Genomic DNA, 21,822 nt, shown 5'->3' on the forward strand with positions numbered 1-21,822 from the left:
CAGTAATTGGAAACTCCACCTTAATTCAAGATCCAGATTAATTTCAGCATAACACCAATTGAAGCTTCTCTGTGAAATGTAATCCTTGGTCCTCCCACACCTCCTTTTCACATCTAGGAGCCTACACTGAATAAAATCAACTTTCACTCTTCTCCATGACAGTCAGAAAAGACTGAAATTTTAAGCCAAGACTGAAATTTCTACGCCTTCCATTTTAAGGCTTACTTTCAAACTTTGGATTGTCTTTATGGTCATTTTGTATATCATTCTTCTACTGTTTGGAATTGAAAATCACATTTGATGAACAGCACATTTATCAAGGAAAGATCCTTCTTTTTTTGGATATCACTTCTGTGGCAAAAGCAGGACCAGAAGTGCACATGCAGACAACCAGATGGTGATATAAGCTGTGTCAGAAGCTCTTAAGAGCTGCAGATGTAAGCAGCAGATGACTGCCAGTTTCCAAGAGGTGGTATCTAGGAGGGGTCCAAGGAAGAGATGTTTCTTTCTGGCATGGTCTCCCTTTTTGTATGTTTAAGCACTGCTTTGGGTTCTTTAACCACAGCCTAATACTGAGAGCTTTTGTAGCAGTTGAGACTCGTGTGTCTCCATATCTACTGGTTTCAGTATCTTTAAAACTTGAAGGATTTTGTCCTGAAGGCTCCTGGCCATTGCCATCACACTCATGTTTCAATACTCCTTATCTATCACAGAGTCTCAAAATCATTGCTGGTAGATTAGTCATCCCCTCTCCCCTCAGTAAAGTTCTTCTGTTTACAGTTTTATCTCTTGCTCCATCTTCTCTTATAAACCAAACGTATTTCATCCACGACACCTTTTTATTTTTTCTGCCTCCCTCCCCCTGCCTTGTGCAGTCACAGTGGATTTGGGCAGACCCCCCAGGGGGTCCATAAGCCCACCTCAGCTCTCACAGAATCGGTGAGTTGCAAGGGACCACAGCAGGTCATCTGGCCCAACCTCCCTGCTCAAGTTGGGTCATCCCAGAGCACATGGCACAGGATTGTGTCCAGACAGTTCTGGAATATCTCCAGTAAAGGAGACTCCACAACTTCTCTGGGCAATCTGTTCCAGTGCCCGGTCACCCGCACAGTAAAGAAGTTCTTCTTTATATTCAGGTGGAATTTCCCGTGCATCAGTTTCTGCCCACTGCCTCTTGTCCTATTGCTTGGCACCACCGAGCAGAGCCTGGCTTCATCCTCTTGACACCCTCCCTTCAGATATTTATAGACATCAAAGAGGTCCCCTCTCAGTCGTCTCTTTGTAAAGCCAAACAGGCCCAAATCTCTCAGCCTTTCCTCGTGAGATACTCCAGTCCCCCTGATCATGTCTGTTGCCCTCCTCTGGACCCGCTCCAGGGGCTCCACGTCCCTCTCGTACGAACCGGACACACTCTCCCTCCAGCCTTGCGCTCCCCACATCCATGTTCCCCGTCCACGGCACCAACACCGGGGCCCGTTCCCGACCCCACGCAGACCCTGCAGCGGCGGCTCTGCCCACGGCTCGCAGGCTTAACCGGACCCGGACCCGGGCCAGACCCGAACCCGGACCCGGCCGCCGCTGCCGCCGCTACCCCCGCCGCCCCCGCGCCGTGCGCGCTCCCGCTGCTGCGGGGGGCCCCGCCCGTTCCGGCGGTGCGCGCGCACCCGCCCCGCCCCGCTTCCGCCGAGCGGCCGCGCTTGCAGCGTCATCCCGGGGGCTGGTTTGAATGAGACCCCGAGCGGGGCCGGGACCCGCCGCCGACACCGCCCGCCCGCTGCCTCCCGCCCCGACAGCGCCGCTCCCCGCCGCGCTTCCCCTTTCCCTTCCCGCCCGCCCGGGACACGCCGCTCCGCCATGCCGCTCTTCTCAGGTGAGCGCGGCCCCGCCGCCCCGCGCACTCCCGGCGGGCCCTTCCCGGGCGGGAGCGGGCGGTGCCGCCCAGGGGCAGCGGGAGCGGGAGGCGCCGCACACGTGAGCGCCGATCCCGGCACACGGGCCGGCGGCGGGAGCGCCGTGGCAGGCGCGGCCCGGCCGAGGAGCAGGGCGGGAGGGAGGGAGTGCTGGCCTGGCCCTGTGGGTGGCTGGGAGGGAGGAAGGGAGGGCGGGTGTCTCACACGTCCCGCGGGTCTCGGCACTGCCCTGTCTCGGCTTGTTTGGGTTTTCTGCTGAAAGAGAAGTGGTGCTGCCCGTCAGATGAGCCGGAGTTCTGCATCCGTGCCTCCGAATTTGTTTAGGTGCGTCTACCTCTGCTCTTTTAAATCCATTATATTCCAGGTAAAACTGGAGGAATCATAAACTCAGATAGGTTGGAAAAGACCTCTGAGATCATCGAGTCCAACCTATGATGGATCACCACCTTGTCAACTAGACCATGGTACTAAGTGCCACATCCAGTCTTTCCTTAAACACCTCCAGGGATGGTGACTCCACCACCTCCCTGGGTAGTGCATTCCAGTGGATAATCACCCCTTCTATGGAGAAATTCTTCCCGATGTCTAACCTAAACCTCAGGTTAAAGCTTACTTAAATTGTACTGCGTTCCTCTTGCCCTCCTTGCCGTGAGGCAAAGTTTCTGTGGAAGACTGCAAGAGCCAAACCTCCAGTGACACTTCCTTGCTTATATCTCACAGGTCTGGTCTATTGGGGCTTTTTAGTTTTTTTAAGTTGTACATGGCATCAATACACAGTTTCTCCACTATTTTAATTGTGGTTGTCAAACTGGGATGCTTGTGTCAGTATAACAGAACTTTTCCTGAACTCATCCACATTTTGTGGAGTCTTCCTCACTGGAGATATTCAAGAACTGTCTGGACATAATCCTGTGCCGTGTGCTCTAGGACGACCCTGCTTAAGCAGGGAGATTGGACCAGATGACCCACTGTAGTTCCTTCTGACCTGACCCATTCTGTGATCTGTGCGAGCTGTATTTTCTGATCAGTGGGGAAAACACGTCCTTCCTTTTTCTTACTTTCCATTATTTTCAAATTAACAAGTTTCTCTTTTGTTTTGGATGAAGTCTTGGTTGCGTTCTCTTAAGAGAAGACACTCACGCTTTTCAGTTCCTCCTCTTGAGTGCTGAGTTGTCAAAACCAGTGGCACTACAGATTAATAATTGCTAACTCTTCTGCATAGTTAGCAGTGGATGCATGACTGTTCAAAAATTCAAAACCCAAAAGTCTATGCAGCTGACTTGTTCGGTGACTGAGTGGGTTGTCTTCCTGGAAAATGGGGAAAGCCGTGTGCTTGGTAGGTCTTAAATATGTGAAATAATAAATGTGTTTAAAAAACCCCAGAAGGTTGGGCAAATCAGAAGGTACTTTCTGCTAGAAATACTGAAAAGTCAGTCATTTGAGTTGCTTTGTAGACTAATTTAGTCTTAACTAATTTAGACTTACTTGTGATTATTCTATCATATTACCCATCACAAGCACTGCATACATCTGAAATCTGAACCTTACTGGGTTTTTTTAAATTATGACTTCTAAGAGTTTTGTGTTTAAAAAATAAAGGCAGCGTTGCTGTAATATATTTATGTAAAATGGAAACACAGGTAGAAGAATGTGGCTTTCCTAAGCTCTGATATTTCAGCCATTTACTGTGCATGTAGAATATTACTGCCTGCTGTATTTTACAGATTTTCAGCAAACCTTCAGCATGCTGAAGAAGCCTTGTGTACCATTGATAGTGATAGGAAGTGGTCAAAGGTGTTCATTAGAAACACACAGCTTATTCCAGGCACTTTTTTGTCTGCTCTCAGTCGTACTAACTTCCCTAAAATGAAGCTAACATTCCATTGTGCCACTCTGCTTGATGTTTCTGCTTGTGATCCCCTTTCCAGCATCAAGAATTATTCTTTGTGTAACCAAATTTCACTTCACTTCTTAATTCCCATCCTGCACCTTCCTGGGATCAGTAACCTTGCTTTTAAAGAACGTTGTATTGTTTTCTGCTGAAGGAGAAGGGAAGTGCTATGGAAAACTGAACTGGAATTGCACCCCTGAACTTCCTTCAGAAAGTTCGTTTGTTTGCAATGAACAGTACCAAGAGAATGGGAGAGTTGGTTCCAAACTGCTTTTGTGAAGACCTGCCTAAAGGATTTCTGATGCTGTTATACACATTCGTTTCTTGCAAAGTTTCTCAGTATATATGTTGCTTACAATGGTTTTGTAGGATATATTTAGACTTGTTGGAAGTAGTATGTGCCATATAAAAAGGTGTCCTTTAGCTTGGTTATTAACAGGTTTTAAGACCTGAAAACTGAATGTTTTGAGACAGTATAAAGTCTTGGTGATCTTGGTAATTACATTCCCGTATATTAGGAAATAATCCAGTTTCAAAACATTTTGTTTGCAGTAAATGTGAAATGGGGAAAAGAGAAATTTGATGGCGTGGAGCTGAACACTGACGAACCTCCAATGGTCTTCAAAGCCCAGCTGTTTGCACTGACTGGAGTTCAGCCAGCTAGACAGAAGGTTATGGTTAAAGGAGGAACTCTGAAGGTAGAAATCCACGTTTTTTCTATTATTTCTAACTTTGTTATGTGATAACACAAGCAATGACCATATTTTCAAGTGTTCCTCCAGAAGGTCTTTCGTTGTACCTGTTAAACAGATTGCACTTTTCTGAAATAATTGTGCATAATTTGTTGCCTACTGCTAGAAAATACTGGCAAAAGTTTGTAGCTGAATAGTTTTGAGATACACTGTTGTTTTAAAACACTTCTTTACTCTTTTATACCAAACACTGCTCTGCTTGGTGGTTTTCTTTTCCTGTCACTGTTTCATGTTCAGAATCCAAATGCAACTTTTTCCTTTTTAGCTCGTTTAACAGAAGTTTCTCTAGCATTTCTTTGCTGGAGACTTTCTGGTGTAATGAGATAAAGTCGACTTTGCTTCAAAAAGCTGTTTACATCTAAGCAGTGTTGAATAACAGATGAAGAACCTTATTGAAAAGATGACTTTGCTGCTTTTTATTTCAGTCAGACAAAACTTGATGATGTGTAAAGGGTTAATGTTGTGTAATCTTGGCTGAAACACAGTTGTATATTTAGAAATACATGATGAATATTAATGAAAATGCTTGCTTGTCTTTTGCTGCAAGATAATTAACTTGTCTTTTATTTTGTTTCACAGGATGATGACTGGGGGAACCTAAAAATAAAGAATGTAAGTTCTCAGCAGTAACTAAATTTTACTAGTTTGATTTTTATTTTAGCATTTAAAGAAAGACTTTAAAGTGCTTCCTGTTTCTCTTTGAATGGGTAGCGCTTTCTTAAAAATCACATCTTGATGAAAAATAATTTTACAAGTGTCATACCTAAGGATGCTTACAGAGGTCTCACCACTGATTTGTAAAAAACCTTCCTTCGGCATCAGTAGGGAAATCACACCATCTTTTTTGAAGCACTTGGGAGCATGTATTTCTTTCTTTCTTACAAGAAATGCTCTGGGTCTGAGCAGTGGTCCTTCTGTGTGGTCTGTCTGTGACCATAAAAATAAGTGATGTTATGTAGAGAGAGCTTGTGAAGCTGGGCACTGTCTGTGGATTGTCGTGCTCGTTCGTCCCCAGTGTGGACAACCTGTGTTGGGAATGCTGAAGTTACAGGTCTTTCTACGTCCTTTTATACCACCCTCCTGAAATTTGTTCTCCTGTACTAAATAGCTGCTGCTTATAAACAAAGCCATTAGTAATCTTAATTCATACCTTTGGCTAGCTCAAAAAGAAAACAAAAAGTGAATGTATTTTTGCTGCTTACCTGTATAATATTGCACTAAGGAATCCCACAAGTTTTTGTTTGGGGTTTTTTTTTTGGTCATATTCGTTTCTGTACATATCTCGTAACATCTTGGAACATCTGTTACAGGTTTTGCTCCAGTTCTTCACTGAGCACATTGACTTAGGTAGCATTACTCTTACCCTTGTAACTAGTTTGCAGTCATCCGTTAGCAGCCTGTAGATGCAGCTATTGTAGCAAAGTCATTCACCAAAAAACCCAGTAATATTCTTGTCCTTTTCTGCATACTGTTGTGCTAATGCTGCCTTTATTAATTTTAATAATATTATATAAAAGTTCTAGGGATTTATTTGCACTGTCAAAGCAGTTTCTTTTCATTCTGTTGTTCATTCTCTTCCTTAACACTGTATTTTTTCAAGGCCCCAGATAGTAATTTTCTCCTCCTTTGACAGATCTTATTGTGTAGATGTACTCCTATTGAATGCTAAAAGATTCCTTTTCCTTATGCTAGTTCAGCAAGCATGGTAACTTGATTGCTGCTTTTTTTTCTCCCCTTAAATGTTGATCCTCATGCCTAAACTGATGGGGTAATTTAGGTTCTTTTTTACTTTCCAATTAGTTTAATGACCTCAGAACTTGCCAGGCCAAAAGATGGCACCTCCCTTTCCTGCTTGCTTTTCAGGTGAAAAAAAAATATCTGAACTCAAAGCCGTGGTCCTCATTATTACCCACATCTGTCTGAAATGTCTCCTCAGATTCCAAGTTAAGGATGGAGGACCTTTTTGTTGTTGTTCAGAGAATTCTGAGTTTGAGAATTTGAGACAGTTGATTGAAGCTCAAGTGTTGCACCTACTTTCAAATCAGAATTTGGTTGCTCAGTTACCCTGGATAATTTGTCAGGCTTAAAGGAAAGAGGAATATTTGCACTCAAGTGTTGAAGGCGGTCCATCCCGAGTGGTCCGTCAGGAAGGGATCTTCTCTGAGCACTTCATGTTGGGGTGTTCCATGAAGGTTAAGTTTAGTCCCAGTTGGTATCCCGCATTGTCAGCTGTTGGCACGCTCACTAGATGTTTCAGTGGAAACATCTAGCATGGATAATGCTGTGGAAGTGTTCTCAATAAGTACTTTCTAGGTAAGAGGAAGTTAAGGTATACCCTTAAATCGCGATAGTGCAGTGTTGGTTCTGTAAACCAAGAGAAAGGTTGTGTTTATTCTGGGGGAGATAGCTGAAATATGTTAAGAGCTTAATGATTTTTTTTTTAACTGGAAATAACTGTCCTTAAATATTTATTGCTATTTTCACTGTGTTTCAAGGGGATGACCTTACTGATGATGGGTTCTGCAGACGCACTTCCAGAAGAGCCAGTTGCTCGACCTGTCTTTGTAGAAGACATGACAGAGGAGCAGTTGGCTTCAGCTGTAAGCATATTTCAAACTTTGGTCTCTTGTAAACCTCAAAGTAATGGCAAGTTTTTAAATACTTGCAGTTGCTTAAAACTGGATTTTAAAACTGTAATGTGTGTTTACCATCTTCTCCAATAAACGCAAATTTACATTGTTGACCCAACTTGAAGCAGTGAGGAGAAGTCTGGGATTTAATTTAAAAGTCATATAATTAGTGCTGTTTTTTCTTTGAGCAGGCAGCTTAGTAGATTTTCTAAAAATAGCATTGCTAATGTTTTTAAAGACAAAATTGTATTGCCTTTGCTGTATTAGTGTCCTGAACTTTGTCTGAACAAGGGCTCTTAGATGTGCAAAATTGTTTCCTGCCTCTTTCATAGCTGTGGGAGGAAACCAGGATTTGTCTGGGGTAGGGCGTTTGGGGTTTTGTACGTCTGTGTTAGTAGTATTATACATTATATAGTCAACTTTTCTTTGTGAAAAATGAAAGTAAGTTTGACATTAGTAGAACAGATTTTTATGTCTTGCTTTATTGGAATAAAGTCTGAAAGAGCATAATTAATCTATTATTTTTTAATGAAGCAAATTCTGAGTCGTTTTCATTTTTACTATTTGAAAGACTTCATTTTCTCATCAGTCATTTGAACTGGGAGCTCTTTGTCACACTTAACAGTTGCATGACTGTTGTCAACTGTGCCTGCAGAGTGGGAATACTTTTATGCATGTCTGTATGAAAAAGGATCTGTAGTTTAGGATTGTGTTTGTGCTTCAGGATTTAGTGCTTTCCAGGCTGCCTGCAGGTGAAGGATATTTATGTATTTTTGAGATTAACCCCGTACACAGACTGAGATAACTGAGAGGCAAGCAAGGAGATGATTGTGTCAGAGAACATTTTGGAAAAGTTGGTCGCAATGCATTTCTCTGATTGAAATTTTGTAATACATCAGAATTCAGTTGTCTGTACTGCATGTGTTCAGTAATGGAATACACAGCTAAATGTGTATTCAAATATTTAATTGGTATTGGTATGCAGTACTACTTCAGTTTCATTAAACTATGTGATTTTTCCCTGACAACTACCTAAGCATTGAGGATTAAAAAGAAAAAGAAATAAAAATGCTATTACGTGGTAATTTATAGTTGTTTCTGAAACTGGTTAGTTTAATTATTAGTTGGCCTTCACATTTGTCAAATTCACAAGTTGTCTGAAAAGATCAGATTAATGATCTGTTGTAGACTTCTGAAGAGGAGTTTAAATAATGCTTTTGTTTCAGACTACAAACTCCATCACTTTCAGAATTTTACTGAAAACTGATTTTAATTAAAACACCAGTGTTTTGTGCAAATGTATTCATGTGGAACTTTCCTGGAAATAGAACTTTAAGGTCAAAACTTGAATGAGATTATAATTGAACTTTCTGAATGACTGCCTGCTTGAAGAATATGTTCATTAAACTAAACATGCACAGGAAAGAAAACCAAAGCATTCCTGAACGTCCCCTAAAAACAGCGAATGGTGAAATGATTAATATAATCATAAAATGCATCTGGAAAACTTCATGAAGTTTGATGGAATATTCCCTGTTTTATGCATCTCTGACAGCTCGTCTTCTCAGAAGTTGATGTAACGTTACAGCGTTTATAAAAAAATGTTTGCACATCTCTCTGACCTTTAAGCACCCTTGTGAATTTTTTGGTAGATGGAATTGCCATGTGGATTGACAAACCTTGGCAACACTTGCTACATGAATGCTACGGTTCAGTGTATCCGTTCAGTGCCAGAAGTGAAAGAGGCCCTTAAAAGGTAGGATTCAGGACAAAAATACCATGACTAAAATGTATTGTTTAGCTTATGAAATAAGCTATTTTGTGGAACTGCTATCTTAATACTGGTATAGATTATCATAACAATCTGTTACTCTTTAAAACTATTCAAGGTTAACATAATGATTGAAAGTTTATCCTGTGGCTGTGTTAGTCTGTACTTTAATAAAGAACTTACGACTGTGTATTTCTTGGAACTGGCTTTTAGTAGAGAGATCGTGTTTTGCCTCGCTGGAAAGTGCTTCCTATCAAGACTTGTTTAAAATGCTAAAACAAGCTACTGAACTCCTGACCCTGTTTTTTGGTTAGTTTTTATGGTCTTGTTCTGTATAGAAGAATCATAGGGGAGTCCAGTTCCTTTGAGGAATATTTCCTTCAATGGCTTCATTGTACAACATGTTTTCAGGTGTGAAATTCTGATGTTACTGACATTTGCTACTTGGAGGTACAGCAGGAAGTTCTGAGATAAGACCATAGGTGTTATTGTGGTAGCAAACTGGAATATGCCAGAGTCGTGTGGATGTCTAGGAAACAGAAGACATACCCTTATGGAATTTTGTTTCATTTTCTGATTTTTTCTGATTGTAGGATAACTTTTCTGATTTTTGTTTGTTTGTTTTTGTTATTCTGGACTGAAATGTGAAAATGGCCAGTGTAGGTTTGGTTTGTTTTTTTTTTTTTTTTCTTGTAAGGGATCTACAAGAAACTCAAAAATTATGAATATCAGAGGAAAAAAAGAATAACTGGTAATGTGAGCCTGAATTTGCCCTCCTGATGAATTGTAATGAGAAAACAATCAGTATTTTAAAAAAGTGAGAATTAGGTAGAGCATTACCATCTTAGGGTTAACTTAATTCCTTTAAAACACACTGCTTTCTTGATTCCATGGTACCCAGCTGGATATTCTGGATTACTGTAAACACTGGTTATTTAAGTAGTTATAAATTTTTCTTCATTCTGTTAGCAGGTGAACCTTAATTATTTAGCACTGAGGACTATTTGTGAATCACAGAAACTTAGTTTTAAAGGTTTTTATTGTTTATCAGTGTTGCCATTTTAGGAAAGTCTGTTTATTTCCATGTGAAGGACTCCTGAGTTGCTGCATTGAATCAATATTTGACAGATTTAACGTTCCAAATGGCAAAATGTAGCCTGTGAAACTGGCAGAGTGCAGTACAAAATATGGCTGTATTGTCTGTGGGAAGTTAGGTTCATAGTCAGATTCAAGCTCTGGTTTTGCCTGGAGATTTAGCCCTTATTTGGTCGTCTCTGCTTGATGACAGCATGGAAAGCTGTAGGGTATATGGCAGTAGGAGAGGGGTGAAAGGGCTCACATGGGAAAGCTTAATGTTACAAGTTTGTTTCTCACCACCTGCTCCAGTGGTCTCCGTGTTTTGTAGCATGTCAGGGAAAGTTTCCTGCTCATCATCTACCAATTGTCAGAATTTTAAAAGTGCAGTCTGAGATTGGAGAATGTGTGAGACCCTCCTTTCGCCTAACAGCTTATATGCTTTGAGGAGTCCATCTGTTCCTCATCCAGCTGCTAAATTAAGATTTCTTTCAAAGAAGAGTGGTAAGTTCTAGTAATGTGGGTGGACTCCCATGCCTCTTCAATGTAGGAAATATCTCCCCAAGGAAACATTGCACCTCTCAGTGTTTTGCTTCTGCTGTGCAGGGAGGAAGCAAGCCTGCCTTCCATCTCTGTGCATCATATCTGCCATCTATCCTCAAAAGTGGCTTTTTTCCATGTATCTGAAGGATACATGTTTCAGAAATAGGGTAGCTTTTATTTAGACTTTTTATTTTTAAAGAAACTGAGAAATCAAGTCTTTGAGGCAAATGGATTAGGGAAGTAGCAGTGATGTATCCAGACTTCTTGGTCCGCCTTTATTTATTGTCTGAAGGATGCCAGTTTTCCTTTGCTTCTATGCAATGCTTGCAAAATACCTGAGACTTTGAGGTGAATGTGAGTAAATCTTAACTTCAGTTACTTCTGGTTTGGTGATTGATTTCCTTTGATATATTTAAATAAATCTAGCAGCTGCCTGCTTCATGATCTAAAAACTCAACTGCTCTTCTTAATTGTGTTTAATTGCATGTAAATTATTTTTCTTCTCCTTTAGGTATGGTGGTGCCTTAAGAGCTTCAGGAGAAATGGCCTCTGCTCAATACATTACTGCAGGTTAGTGTTTAGAGGAGAAAACAGGGTTTTAAACTAGTGTGTGATTTCCTGCTAACTGCAGATGAAATTTGCACTTAGAACCCTGTGTATTGTTCTTTGGTACATATGCCTTAGGAATTAAAGATCTGCTAGCACTGGAGGATTCCTTTTGCCTTTAAGGATTATTCTGCCCCTGCCTGGAAAGCATGTATCTCTGCATATTGCCCAGCTGCACTCTGGGGAAAAGATTCAAGTGTGGTCTAGGCTTAGATAGAAATAATTTGTATCTTTTAACTGTTTCACATGTAGGCATAGAGTAATTGGAACTTCCTAAAGCAGACTCCATCCGTCCATTGGTTGATTCGATCATTTTGCTAGAAATATTTTAGTGTGCTGTTCTTTGTTCCGCTTAATGGTAGGCTAACGCCATACTCCTGGAACGCGTATTTCATTGGTAGTTTTTAATATGATTTATTGGCTGAGCATTATTGTTAGGGTAGTAGCTGATGCTTTATCAGTGGTCTTAGCCTTTACCCCAAAGATCCAGCTTTCGTAACTGAAATGGAAAGTAGTGTCTTCAAAATGAGAATTATTCTTTGTTTTGGTGATCTGGGTGCTCACAACATGGGAGCTCACGATGGCCCCGTATCTCAAGTTCTAACTAGAATTCTAGTTAGACCCCTTACACTTGAACAAGGGTACTACTTGTCCGCTTTTTCTTTTTTTACTCTATTTCATTGCCCCACTAAGATGCTGGGCCAGGACACTGGGATTTCTACCAGTCCATTTAAGGAAAAACAAAACAATATAAGGAAGGAAAGGTCCAGTTTGTGGGTATGCCTGCTGATCGAATTTTGGGGTGGTAAGTTCAATGGTTACTCTATACAGCCATGCCTGCCCCTCCCCTTTTAACTGCCTTTACTTCGTGTCCCTTGTTTTCTTTTTAAGGTAACAGCTCTGCTTCTTAGTTTGTTTTTTTTTTTTAATAGTTTAAGTAATTTGTAGTTAATTCTTGGGTGCTGAGCTGTTCAGGAACTCCTGCATGACACTTGTGGCATTTTTTTTTTAATTGCTGTGTCATATCAGTTACACCTTTTATCAAGGTCAGTGAAGATACTTCTGAAAGAGAGGAAGCAACTGACCTTGGTTCCTTGTAATCTTGCCTTTGTTCACTTACTCAAGAGTACCATTCATTAGTGTCTCCATTTGTAAATTAGCGACCATGCAGACTGTTGCCTACCTCACAGGGTTGTTGTGAGGATTAACAGGTCACTGAAGTGACCTGTGGATTTAAAATACTGTAGCCTGGGTAGATAAGATATAGGTGGTAGGGTGTGGAGCAAAAAAGAAAGCCATGTGTGTTGTCATGCAGTCAGTATCATTTGTTGGTTTGCACATAGTTATGAGCTGTCTGCACATATGCATACACATACTTGTTTTCCTGAGTCTTAAGCATGAGTATTTCCTAGATATTTTAGTTGGGAAAAATGAAAGGTTTTTTCCCAGTAGTTGGTGAAACTTGTTACTCTAGAGGATGGATTGTGAATGCCTTCTGGTTTCTCTAGGTGTAGTCCTCTTGTTCCTCAAATGTGTTTCAAATGAAATCTTAATTGCTCAAAAAATTTATTTTATTTTTTGTTAGCAGACAGGAAAGACAAGACATTATGTGCTGAACTTTCAGAATTGTCATCTTTATGGTTGCAAAGTCATGCTCACAAATGAGGTCTTAGGTGCAGCTGTTATGCCACCTGGAAAACTTGATTCTACTTTGGAAAGATCAAATTGGACACTGTTTAATGATTTGTCTTTAAATGTTGTTGCTGGTTTACTATTCTTTTTGCACTTCCTGCCATGTTTGAATTGTTTTTGCACTTCTCAAAGCATTCACTTACTTTTTCTTCAAGCTCTTAGAGACTTGTTTGATTCCATGGATAAAACTTCCTCCAGTATTCCACCTATCATTCTCCTGCAGTTTTTACATATGGCCTTCCCACAGTTTGCAGAGAAAGGGGATCAAGGCCAGTACCTTCAACAGGTAAAGACCAATTATTAGCTTATTGTTTAAAAATTCTATAGTATGTTGGAAGTTGGGAACAAGAATATTTTAAAACTTCCCTTCTCTTGTGAAAATAATTTATCCCAGTAAAGCGTCTTTTTGTAGCGTGGAAAAGTTGAACATAGTATCAATTGCTAGCTCTGAAAATGCATGGTGGAATTAGGGAGAAATTCTTACTTAAGGAATCCTTACAATTTTTTTTTTTTAATAGAATAAAGGTTGATGGGTTTAATATTACTGAATCATAATGCTACTAGTCAGGTGTAACGTTGTGTTCTCTTCCTAGGATGCCAATGAGTGCTGGGTGCAGATGATGAGGGTGCTACAACAGAAACTGGAAGGCATAGAAAGTGATACAGTTATGGAGGTAATTGTAGTCTTACTCTAACCAGCTAGGATTTTTAATATTTCACATGTTTTTTTGCCACGTATTATCTGTTAGTGAATTCTTTAACATGTAGTCCAGTCAGTGAAATTGCTTTCTGATGTGTTTGGTCAGCATAGTGCTACCTACATCATGTCAGCCATGCTGTGGAGTGAACTAAAGGGATGCCTTCACTCTGGGCTTTGTAAGGCATGTGTTGGACCAAGCTGGTGGTGACATACTCACATGCATGGCAGCTGGCCCTGATAACCTGTGAATTCAGTGCATAAGAACTTTTTATCTCTAAAAAAGTGTGCTACAGTTTTAACTTAAACTATTTTAAGGAGACAACTAACCAAATCAACGTGATAAAAAAATTGCCTAAAGTTTTCTCCCCAAGATTTTACCAGACCAGCTCTCTTCTTTCTCTGTAAACTGATGGCAATGGCAAAAATCTGATAGACTACCCTGAAATTTAAGATAGATTTAAATGGGGGAGGGAGGTGTGAGTTTTTGACTGAAACCTTGCTTGCTAATGTGCTTTGATGTGGTTTTAGTAGCATGCTATAAGCACATTGATTTTGAAACCTTTATGCTGTGTAAAAAGACTGACTGACTAGGAAAAAATGCACCTATAGAAAGACTAAGGAATAGGCTTTAAAGAATTTAAATAAATGAGGTTATTTTGTCTGTAGAGAAGACTGTATTTACATGCTATTTCAAGTTATATCATAAGAGAATTTGTTTTACAGACAGACTCTGGGGCTACAGCAGCATCTTCTAAAAAGAAGAGTTTAATTGATCAATTCTTCAGCATTGAATTTGAAACAGCGTATCCTAAAGATTAAGGCAAGACACAATGAACAGCAATTTCACGCTTCATCAGCTGAGTTCAGGGGTGAAAAGCATTGTTCAGAATAGTATAGAAAATTAAGGTGTGTGTTGTGGAAGAGGGGGAGTGATGTCGTGCAGGAGTACACGGAAGCTGAAGTTAAGATTGGATATACTTCGACAGAGAGGATGATGCGGGGAGGAAGAATGGTAATGGAGATTTACAGAAAAAAACTCGTGGACTTTAAATAGCAGGTTTCTTCCCCAGAGAAGATTGGCACTCGTCAAATTGGAGGATGCTGACGTTTTTTTATCCAAATGAAAGTAGTTATTGTCCTAAATAGCCCTTTTTTGGCTTGTAGGGGTGTGTTGCTGCTATACTTGTCGTACTAAACATGCACAAAAGGTAGTGTGATTGATTTCTTAAGAAATAAATTAGATGTCCGCTCTTAGATCAGTAAGAAACAAATGCAGCTGACAACTTTGTAGTAGCTTCTTTACAGCAAGAACAAAAAGTATATGACCACATGGGGCACACATCTCACGGCAAGTATTACCCTTTTCCCATTTCTCCACCCCAAAATCCTGGCTGTCATGAAACCGAGCACCACTTTAGAAAGAATTACACTGTGCATTTCACTTGTCTGAAATAAGGAAGCATCCCCTTAGGTGAGGTGCTATATCTCATAGCTTGGTAGTAATGAAGAATAAAGGCCTTTTATAAGGTAAGAGTCACACATCTCTCTCCCTGTATCGTGATGTTTGTTATCCTTGAAATAGCTGGAGTTGCAGAATACGTAGCTAAGAGTAATGATGCCTAAGCAGTAGCAAGAGGAAGAGGCTTGTTTGAAAAGGGGTGTTGCAAACCTTCAAAGTGTGATTGTGGCAACGTTTGTAGAATAGGCGCAGTCAGAAAAATAGCTAGTTGGAAAGAGGTGGATGAGAGAAAAGGATAGGGGTAGAAGTATGAAAAGAGAGGACAGACAGAACAGTTAGAAGAATGCGTAGAAAACAATGAAAGAATGGACTTTATTTCAGTGAAGAGGACAGATATAAAGCAGGGAAAGGAGAAGTCTGGCCAGGAGCAGGAAGAGGAGAATTTTATTAGTTATAAACAGCAGTGGAGTATAATGTTGCTCTGACTTGGTGTTGGCAGCCAGTTGGTATGTTTTGTGTCGTGGGGGTTGGGTGGTGGGGTGGAGAAGAAAGAGCAAAGCAGGCCTCAGCTTAAATGGTGATCAAAGACTTATTTTACTTTTTTTGGTACGCTGTCTGCCTCAGATGCCCCTTGTCATTAGCCACGAAGGAACAGATTGGTTAGAAGGAATGGCTCTTTCAAATCTTTTTTACACTAGTATCGATGCACAAGTACAGAATTCCCTTAAATTACTGCACTGTTTTCACCAGACTAGTAGTTCAGCTCTTGGTGCATGATGGTTTTCCTTAATTTTGTGAAGCATGAAATGTACAGAAGCCGAAGAAGAGGAAGTAACTAAAGGAAAGGAGAATCTGCTTCAGCTTAGCTGTTTTATCAATCAAGAAGTGAAATATTTGTTTACAGGACTAAAATTGGTAAGCCATTGCAACTTTTATTTAATTGAAATTCTAGATGACCTCTGTTTTTAATCTGTGACTTGGAATTGACATCTGCTCTCCAAGCTTTACAAAGTTTCAAGAATCTTTTTGGTGTTCAGTGGGAAGCTGGCTGGGAAATGAATTGCATGTTAAATGTCAAGTAGACTTCAACAGAGCATTTTCTTGACCTGGTCTGACATGGTCTTCCCCATGCAGGTAACCAAGTGCAGGACAGTTTGCCACTTCTTTGTTCAGCTGACTTTCACTCTAGACTGAACAGTATCATGATTTAAGTATGCAGTAGTTGCTTCCCAAAAAATCTAAAAGTCAACTTTAAAGTAGTGTGGCACTTTGGTTGCTCAGATAAAAAAAGCCCAGATGACGGAACAACTTAAATTTGATTTTGAAGGAGGTGTTGTTTTCCGTGAGACAGCATCATCTTTAAACTTTATTTAAGTAGAACTTCTTAAGTAAAGTGGTCTGTGCTTTACATGTATCTGTGTATATATATATTTTGAAATTCTATGGGCTCTCCAAACATAGAGAGTCTGAAGCAGCAAGGAGAGGAGTACTTGTATAAGGTCAGGACAGTGATCTGGTTTGTACTTTTACTAAAACCAAGTTGCATGGTTCTCAGAAAATCTTTGTATCTGCTTTTTCTTTTTCTTTGTTTTGACAGAATTTAGAAGAAAAAGTAAGATAAAATAGCTAATGCTCACAAATTAAAAAGATTATGAAAAAGGAAACTTCACTTTTAGACCAAAAAATCTAGAATTCTTATGCTGGATTGCCTGCAGCAAGAGAGTTGCAACACTAAGAACCAGGCTGGTCTTTCCCTGATTTTTATAAGGAGACACCAGCTGTGTCCTTATATGCAGCTCTGTCTGTTTGAGACAGAGCTGAGAAATGTGCAAATATTCTCATCACAAGAAACTTCAGATTTTCTTTAGTTGTTACAACCATGTTACAACCATGCCACAATACATTTGTAACCAAATCCAGATACAGTTCATAACCAAATTCTATTGTTCTATTCCTGTAGAGTAAAATTTTCTGCAGAGAGAAACTTAGTGTTGTCAGGGCTCAGGAATGAGCCTGGAGCTGAAGGAATGAATGGACACGGTCTTTTGGCCAAGGAATTTCAAAATCCTGTGTTTCATAATGGCTTATAGCAACACAAGAGACTGGCAGAACAAGATTTAGTTTATGGTTTGTTTACCCCTGTTGTGCTTCTCTTTAAGCTGTGTTTTATGATGAACATGTATTACTTGTTTTTCTTTAAACAGCGTCTTCAGGAGGAAATCACCAAACTCTCTCCAACGCTGCAGAGAAATGCACTCTATATCAAATCTGTGAGTGGTACTTCTGTTTCTCTCTGTAATTCCTTTAAATTTTGTCAATTTTCTGTCCCAAAACACAAAGTCATTGCTGCAACAACATGTGATTTATGTTTATAAAGCATCCGAATATCCACTACCAAGAAACTTAAGACCAGCTGAAAATTATTTCTTTGTTCAATACAGAGCTTCAGAACAGGAGACCTTGTTGTATTCCTATGGGTTTGTGTACAAATATGTTCCCATAATAGGCTGTAGTGCTTAAGATCTGTGAATATCAAAAGTAATAGCTTTTTCTAATTTGTTTTTTTGTAGTCCAAAATTAGTCGCTTGCCAGCGTACCTGACTATTCAGATGGTCAGATTTTTTTACAAAGAAAAAGAATCTGTGAATGCCAAAGTTCTTAAGGTAAGTTTTTTATGTATTGAAGTTTAAATCTTCTTTGTACTTTTCTGTGAGTTTTTTTATTGTAAGCAGGCGACTAGTACTTTAAGAGTATTTACTAAATTGTTTGCTTTTAAATTGCATTTAAAAATATTAACAAAGTAGCTTTGTCCCAGTTGTGATGGTGTGTGGCAAAGTACACTATCAGACTGAGGGAGGAGGTGAGATGCAGGAGTGAATTTGCCCCAGTGCTGTTAGGATGTCTTTTGGTGTCTTTTCACCAGTGGTTCAGAGGAGAATGTTTAATTAAGGAGAGGGCCATGCTTTCAGTTCTTGAGAGTAAGTTGATGAGAAATGTTTATGCTGTCAAACACTTCCTGTCTTAGTTACTTTAATTGTTTGGCTTTCTGATGGACAAATACAGGAACCAGCTGCAAACAGGCAAATGTTCCAGTTTTGTTTTCTGTTGGCCTTGGCTGAGAGACCTCGTAGGCTGCCCAGGGAGCATCGTGATAGATGCTCCTTTCTTACAAGAGGAGGAAAGGAAATAAAGATTGAATTTTAGAGGATTGTTTGGATAGCAAATACTGACACTTTTTGCAAGTGTACAGTCATTCTACATGCCTTTTTTTTTTCTTTACCCTCCATAAGTATTTCTGTAGTGTAGAAGTAGGACAGTTAACAGTAAAGAATCTGATTTATTAAGTATTAATGTATACTGAATGTAGTAATTTATGGTGGTTTGTTTATACTGAATTAGACATTCTGCTGTGGTGGCACTGTAGCCCTTTAGGTAAGTACTGTAGAGCAGGTTGCCATAAATGTGAAGAGAGTTGCATTTAATTTGACTTATTGTGGTCTTGCCATGGGAGAATGCTTTAATGTGGAGTACCAAATTATGCTAATAAGTCTTTATGCTCTTTACTTCCTAGGATGTTAAATTTCCTCTTATGTTGGATGTGTATGAGCTGTGTACGCCAGACCTTCAGGAAAAAATGGTTTCTTATCGATCAAAATTCAAAGATCTAGAAGACAAAAAAGTAAATCAACAGCCAAAGAATGTAAGTCTCCTGACATTGTAATTGAATCATACATCTGAAATTGGGGTACTAATAAGGACTAGAGAAAACTTGACATCTTTAAAGATATTATTTTCTTATGTATTACGTTTGTATTGAGCTTTAGATCTCTTTATCATGCATCTTCATGAAAATACAAGATCTGCTTTGGTATAATTGCTTGATGAGAAATGTTAAATGCTGTAGACAGACAGCATGTATTTAATGTATTAAAATGTAGTGCTTCTGCTTACCAGGGCTATGCCTAAAGTTTTTCTGTGAATTACAAAAAATTATTCTCTTCAAATTTTACTGCTTGCTGGCTGGTCACTTTTGAAGTGCCGTGTAGGAAGCTGTCCCCTGCACACCAGCTGGAAAGGGTTGTACAAGGGACTGCTACGTGTCTGACTGATAAAATTTAGAATATACGTACCATTGAGCTTAAAATTAGTACTCTGAGAACTTGGTAAATGGTTTCATGTCCTATCCTATGTACATGTTCTAAAACCGACTTCTCTGTCTTGAATGAAAAAAAAAGTGAATGAGCTAAAAGTGTAGTGCTTTAACCATTTTTTTAAAGTTTGCTAGTCTTTTCCTGGCTTAACTCCTGGCAAATTCATTTAAACATTTGGGTAAGGCTTGCATCTCCTCTTGCACAGATGGGAGCAAGGAAAAAGTGGTTTTTCAAACAAAATGTATTGGCACTTAGAGTCTGTCTCTGATATTTTTGTATTGGCACTTCTGCTGCCAGCAGGCCCCTAACAAGGAATCAATCTTCAGAATTGTTTCATAAACAAACCCATAAATCTGGTGGCTGAACAGTGTAGGCAATACATGCTAAAATGGTTATATATTTGCTTTAAAACTGGTCTTGCTTAGATAAGGCTTTTTTATGTCCACCTAAAAAGTACAGTAATGGCACTCATTTCAAGTTCAACAAAAAATGTTTAGACATAGAAACATGTTTAAATCAATGGAGAGTTGGAATTTGATACAATTGTGCTAAAGCTTTTATTAAAGCATTCCACATTAATTCAGCATATTCTGTTTTTTAGTCTAGTAAAAGTGATGGTGCACAGAAAGAAGTTAAATATGAACCATTTTCTTTTCCTGATGGTGAGTACAGGGTAGCAAATCTACTTTAAAGTAACTTTCTGTTCACTTGTGTTTAAGTGTGTAGGAGTATTTTGGGAACCCTGGCTCCTTTTAATGCCTTTGAAAATTATTCTTCGGAAAGTGACAGAAATTTAAAGACTGGAAAGATTGGGGGAGCCAGAATGGTGAGATAGTCAAAGGCATAATTGCCATCCATCTGGCAGGCTGCTGATAATAGAAGACATGCACATCAAAAGACATTTGCATGTAATGTGCAGTTGTTTTGCTCTCTGCCTTGTCAGTGGGTGGTAGAAAGCTGAAATCAAAACAAAAACTTAAACTGGACTTGTAGAAGTGTTGTGGTTGTGCTGGTGCTGCCTCAGTTTTGGGGGGCTTGGAGACTGAAGGCCCAAAATATTCACCCTTTGCATTACATCAGTCACGTTTATGGATATATGTTTATTTCATGAGAACACACAACATCCTGGGTTTCCTGAGAGACTCTCCTGGCTGAGAGCTGCTGCTTTTAGTTCACAGGGGTTTTGTACTGTCCTGTACATGGGGTTTTACTCAACTACAGTGCTGCAGCATGGTTAATGTGTCTTGGGTCTGCAAGCTGCTCAAAATACTGCAGCTGTTCAACTAGGACTCGACATAACTTTTTTTCCCCCCCTCTTCCCTCAGATATTGGTTCTAACAATTGCGGCTATTATGACCTGCAGGCAGTGCTAACACATCAAGGCAGATCAAGTTCCTCTGGGCATTATGTGTCTTGGGTTAAAAGGAAACAAGGTAAAAAAAATTAACAAATTGCAGCACTGTTAACCACCCTTCACAGCTCCTTTCATTGAAGAGGCTGTTAAGCAAGCTTAGATTTTATGTATAGATAATCCTCTTGTTTTTCTTGCAGATGAATGGATTAAATTTGATGATGACAAAGTCAGCATTGTTACACCTGAAGATATTTTGAGGTTATCTGGGGGTGGAGACTGGCATATAGCTTATGTTCTACTCTACGGGCCTCGCAGAATTGAAGTGGTTGAAGATGAAGCTGAACAGTAGTCTTCCGTTTTAGTCATTCTGCCTAGGTGTGAAATAAATGTTGATTACTGATCACTTCTTTAACCCCAGAGCTTTAGCAAGTGGATACATAATTTGTTCAAACCTTTTCATGTGAAGAGGGATATTGTTTTAAAACTGATCCATGTACCAATTAGTCACTACTGAACTGGACTGCCAATTGTGGTGGTGACAATACTTAAAATAGCTTTAATGTCTTGCAGAAGATAATTTTTTTTTTAAATGAGCCTCTCCTCCTTCTCTAATGTCATCAAGTATTTATTACACACCTACTCTCACATTTGTTACTCTTGCATGGTTTATACCACAATTCAGTAGCTGTCCATCCTTTGCCTTACCTGGCAGTTTTGTTAGGAAGGTAGAAGAGGAACCGTTGCCTTGTTGTGTAACTCAGTGCTGCTGCCCGTAGCCAACAGCTGTGGCTACAATCAAGTATTTGTCCAGCCTGACCTGCTGATTCAGTCTGTTCTGTTGCTGGCATCTCATGATTTCAAAATAAATTGTGATCAGCAATGTGTCTCCATTAAAAACAGTTCCTGTCCTGGTAGTGTAGACAGTATGTGTTTGTTTTCACTTCTTGGGCCACCACTGATGAATGTCTCAAAGCAGTCAAGGAATAAAGCCACTTTTTTTTTAAGCTGTAGGGCTGCTTCTCCTGTCCTGTTACTCTTTACTCAGTAGCTAAGTCCGGTGTGGTGGCTGCAAAACTGGACTTTGCTTACTTACAAGAACTTCTTTAGTAACTAACTGTGAGTCAGTGTGACTGCAGTAAAAGAAACAGCCAACACAGTCAAGAAAACCACTATTAAGGCCATCACCACACTCACCCAGTGTTGATGTGTCCCAGTCTCTTCTGGGACAGCTGGTCCATATTCATATGAAATACCTTCACTTTTGTTGTTATAGGGCTGAGTTTGCCTGT

General features: G+C 39.8%; 1 protein-coding gene across 1 annotated transcript; it reads left to right on the forward strand.

The window, feature by feature from the left end:
• Positions 1–1,700: 1,700 nt before the first annotated feature.
• USP14 (ubiquitin specific peptidase 14) lies at positions 1,701–21,543 on the forward strand. The gene is made up of 16 exons (XM_027731234.1): positions 1,701–1,870; positions 4,354–4,499; positions 5,133–5,165; positions 7,049–7,153; positions 8,836–8,939; positions 11,083–11,141; positions 13,025–13,155; positions 13,463–13,543; positions 14,293–14,372; positions 15,829–15,943; positions 17,233–17,298; positions 17,599–17,691; positions 18,600–18,728; positions 19,781–19,841; positions 20,505–20,612; positions 20,731–21,543. Exons 1-16 carry the CDS (start codon positions 1,855–1,857, stop codon positions 20,880–20,882), a joined length of 1,479 nt encoding a protein of 492 aa, XP_027587035.1. The 5' UTR covers positions 1,701–1,854; the 3' UTR covers positions 20,883–21,543.
• Positions 21,544–21,822: the final 279 nt, after the last annotated feature.

Source organism: Pipra filicauda, unplaced genomic scaffold, assembly GCF_003945595.2.
Source record: "Pipra filicauda isolate LSUMZ 115617 unplaced genomic scaffold, ASM394559v2 scaffold154_size2910363_pilon, whole genome shotgun sequence".
Taxonomy (NCBI): domain Eukaryota; kingdom Metazoa; phylum Chordata; class Aves; order Passeriformes; family Pipridae; genus Pipra; species Pipra filicauda.

Coding starts and splice junctions, on each gene's coding strand:
- USP14 (XM_027731234.1), top strand. Junction 15,944..17,232: donor TGTTTACAGGACTAAAATTG/GTAAGCCATTGC, acceptor TTCTTTAAACAG/CGTCTTCAGGAGGAAATCAC. Junction 18,729..19,780: donor TAAATCAACAGCCAAAGAAT/GTAAGTCTCCTG, acceptor TCTGTTTTTTAG/TCTAGTAAAAGTGATGGTGC.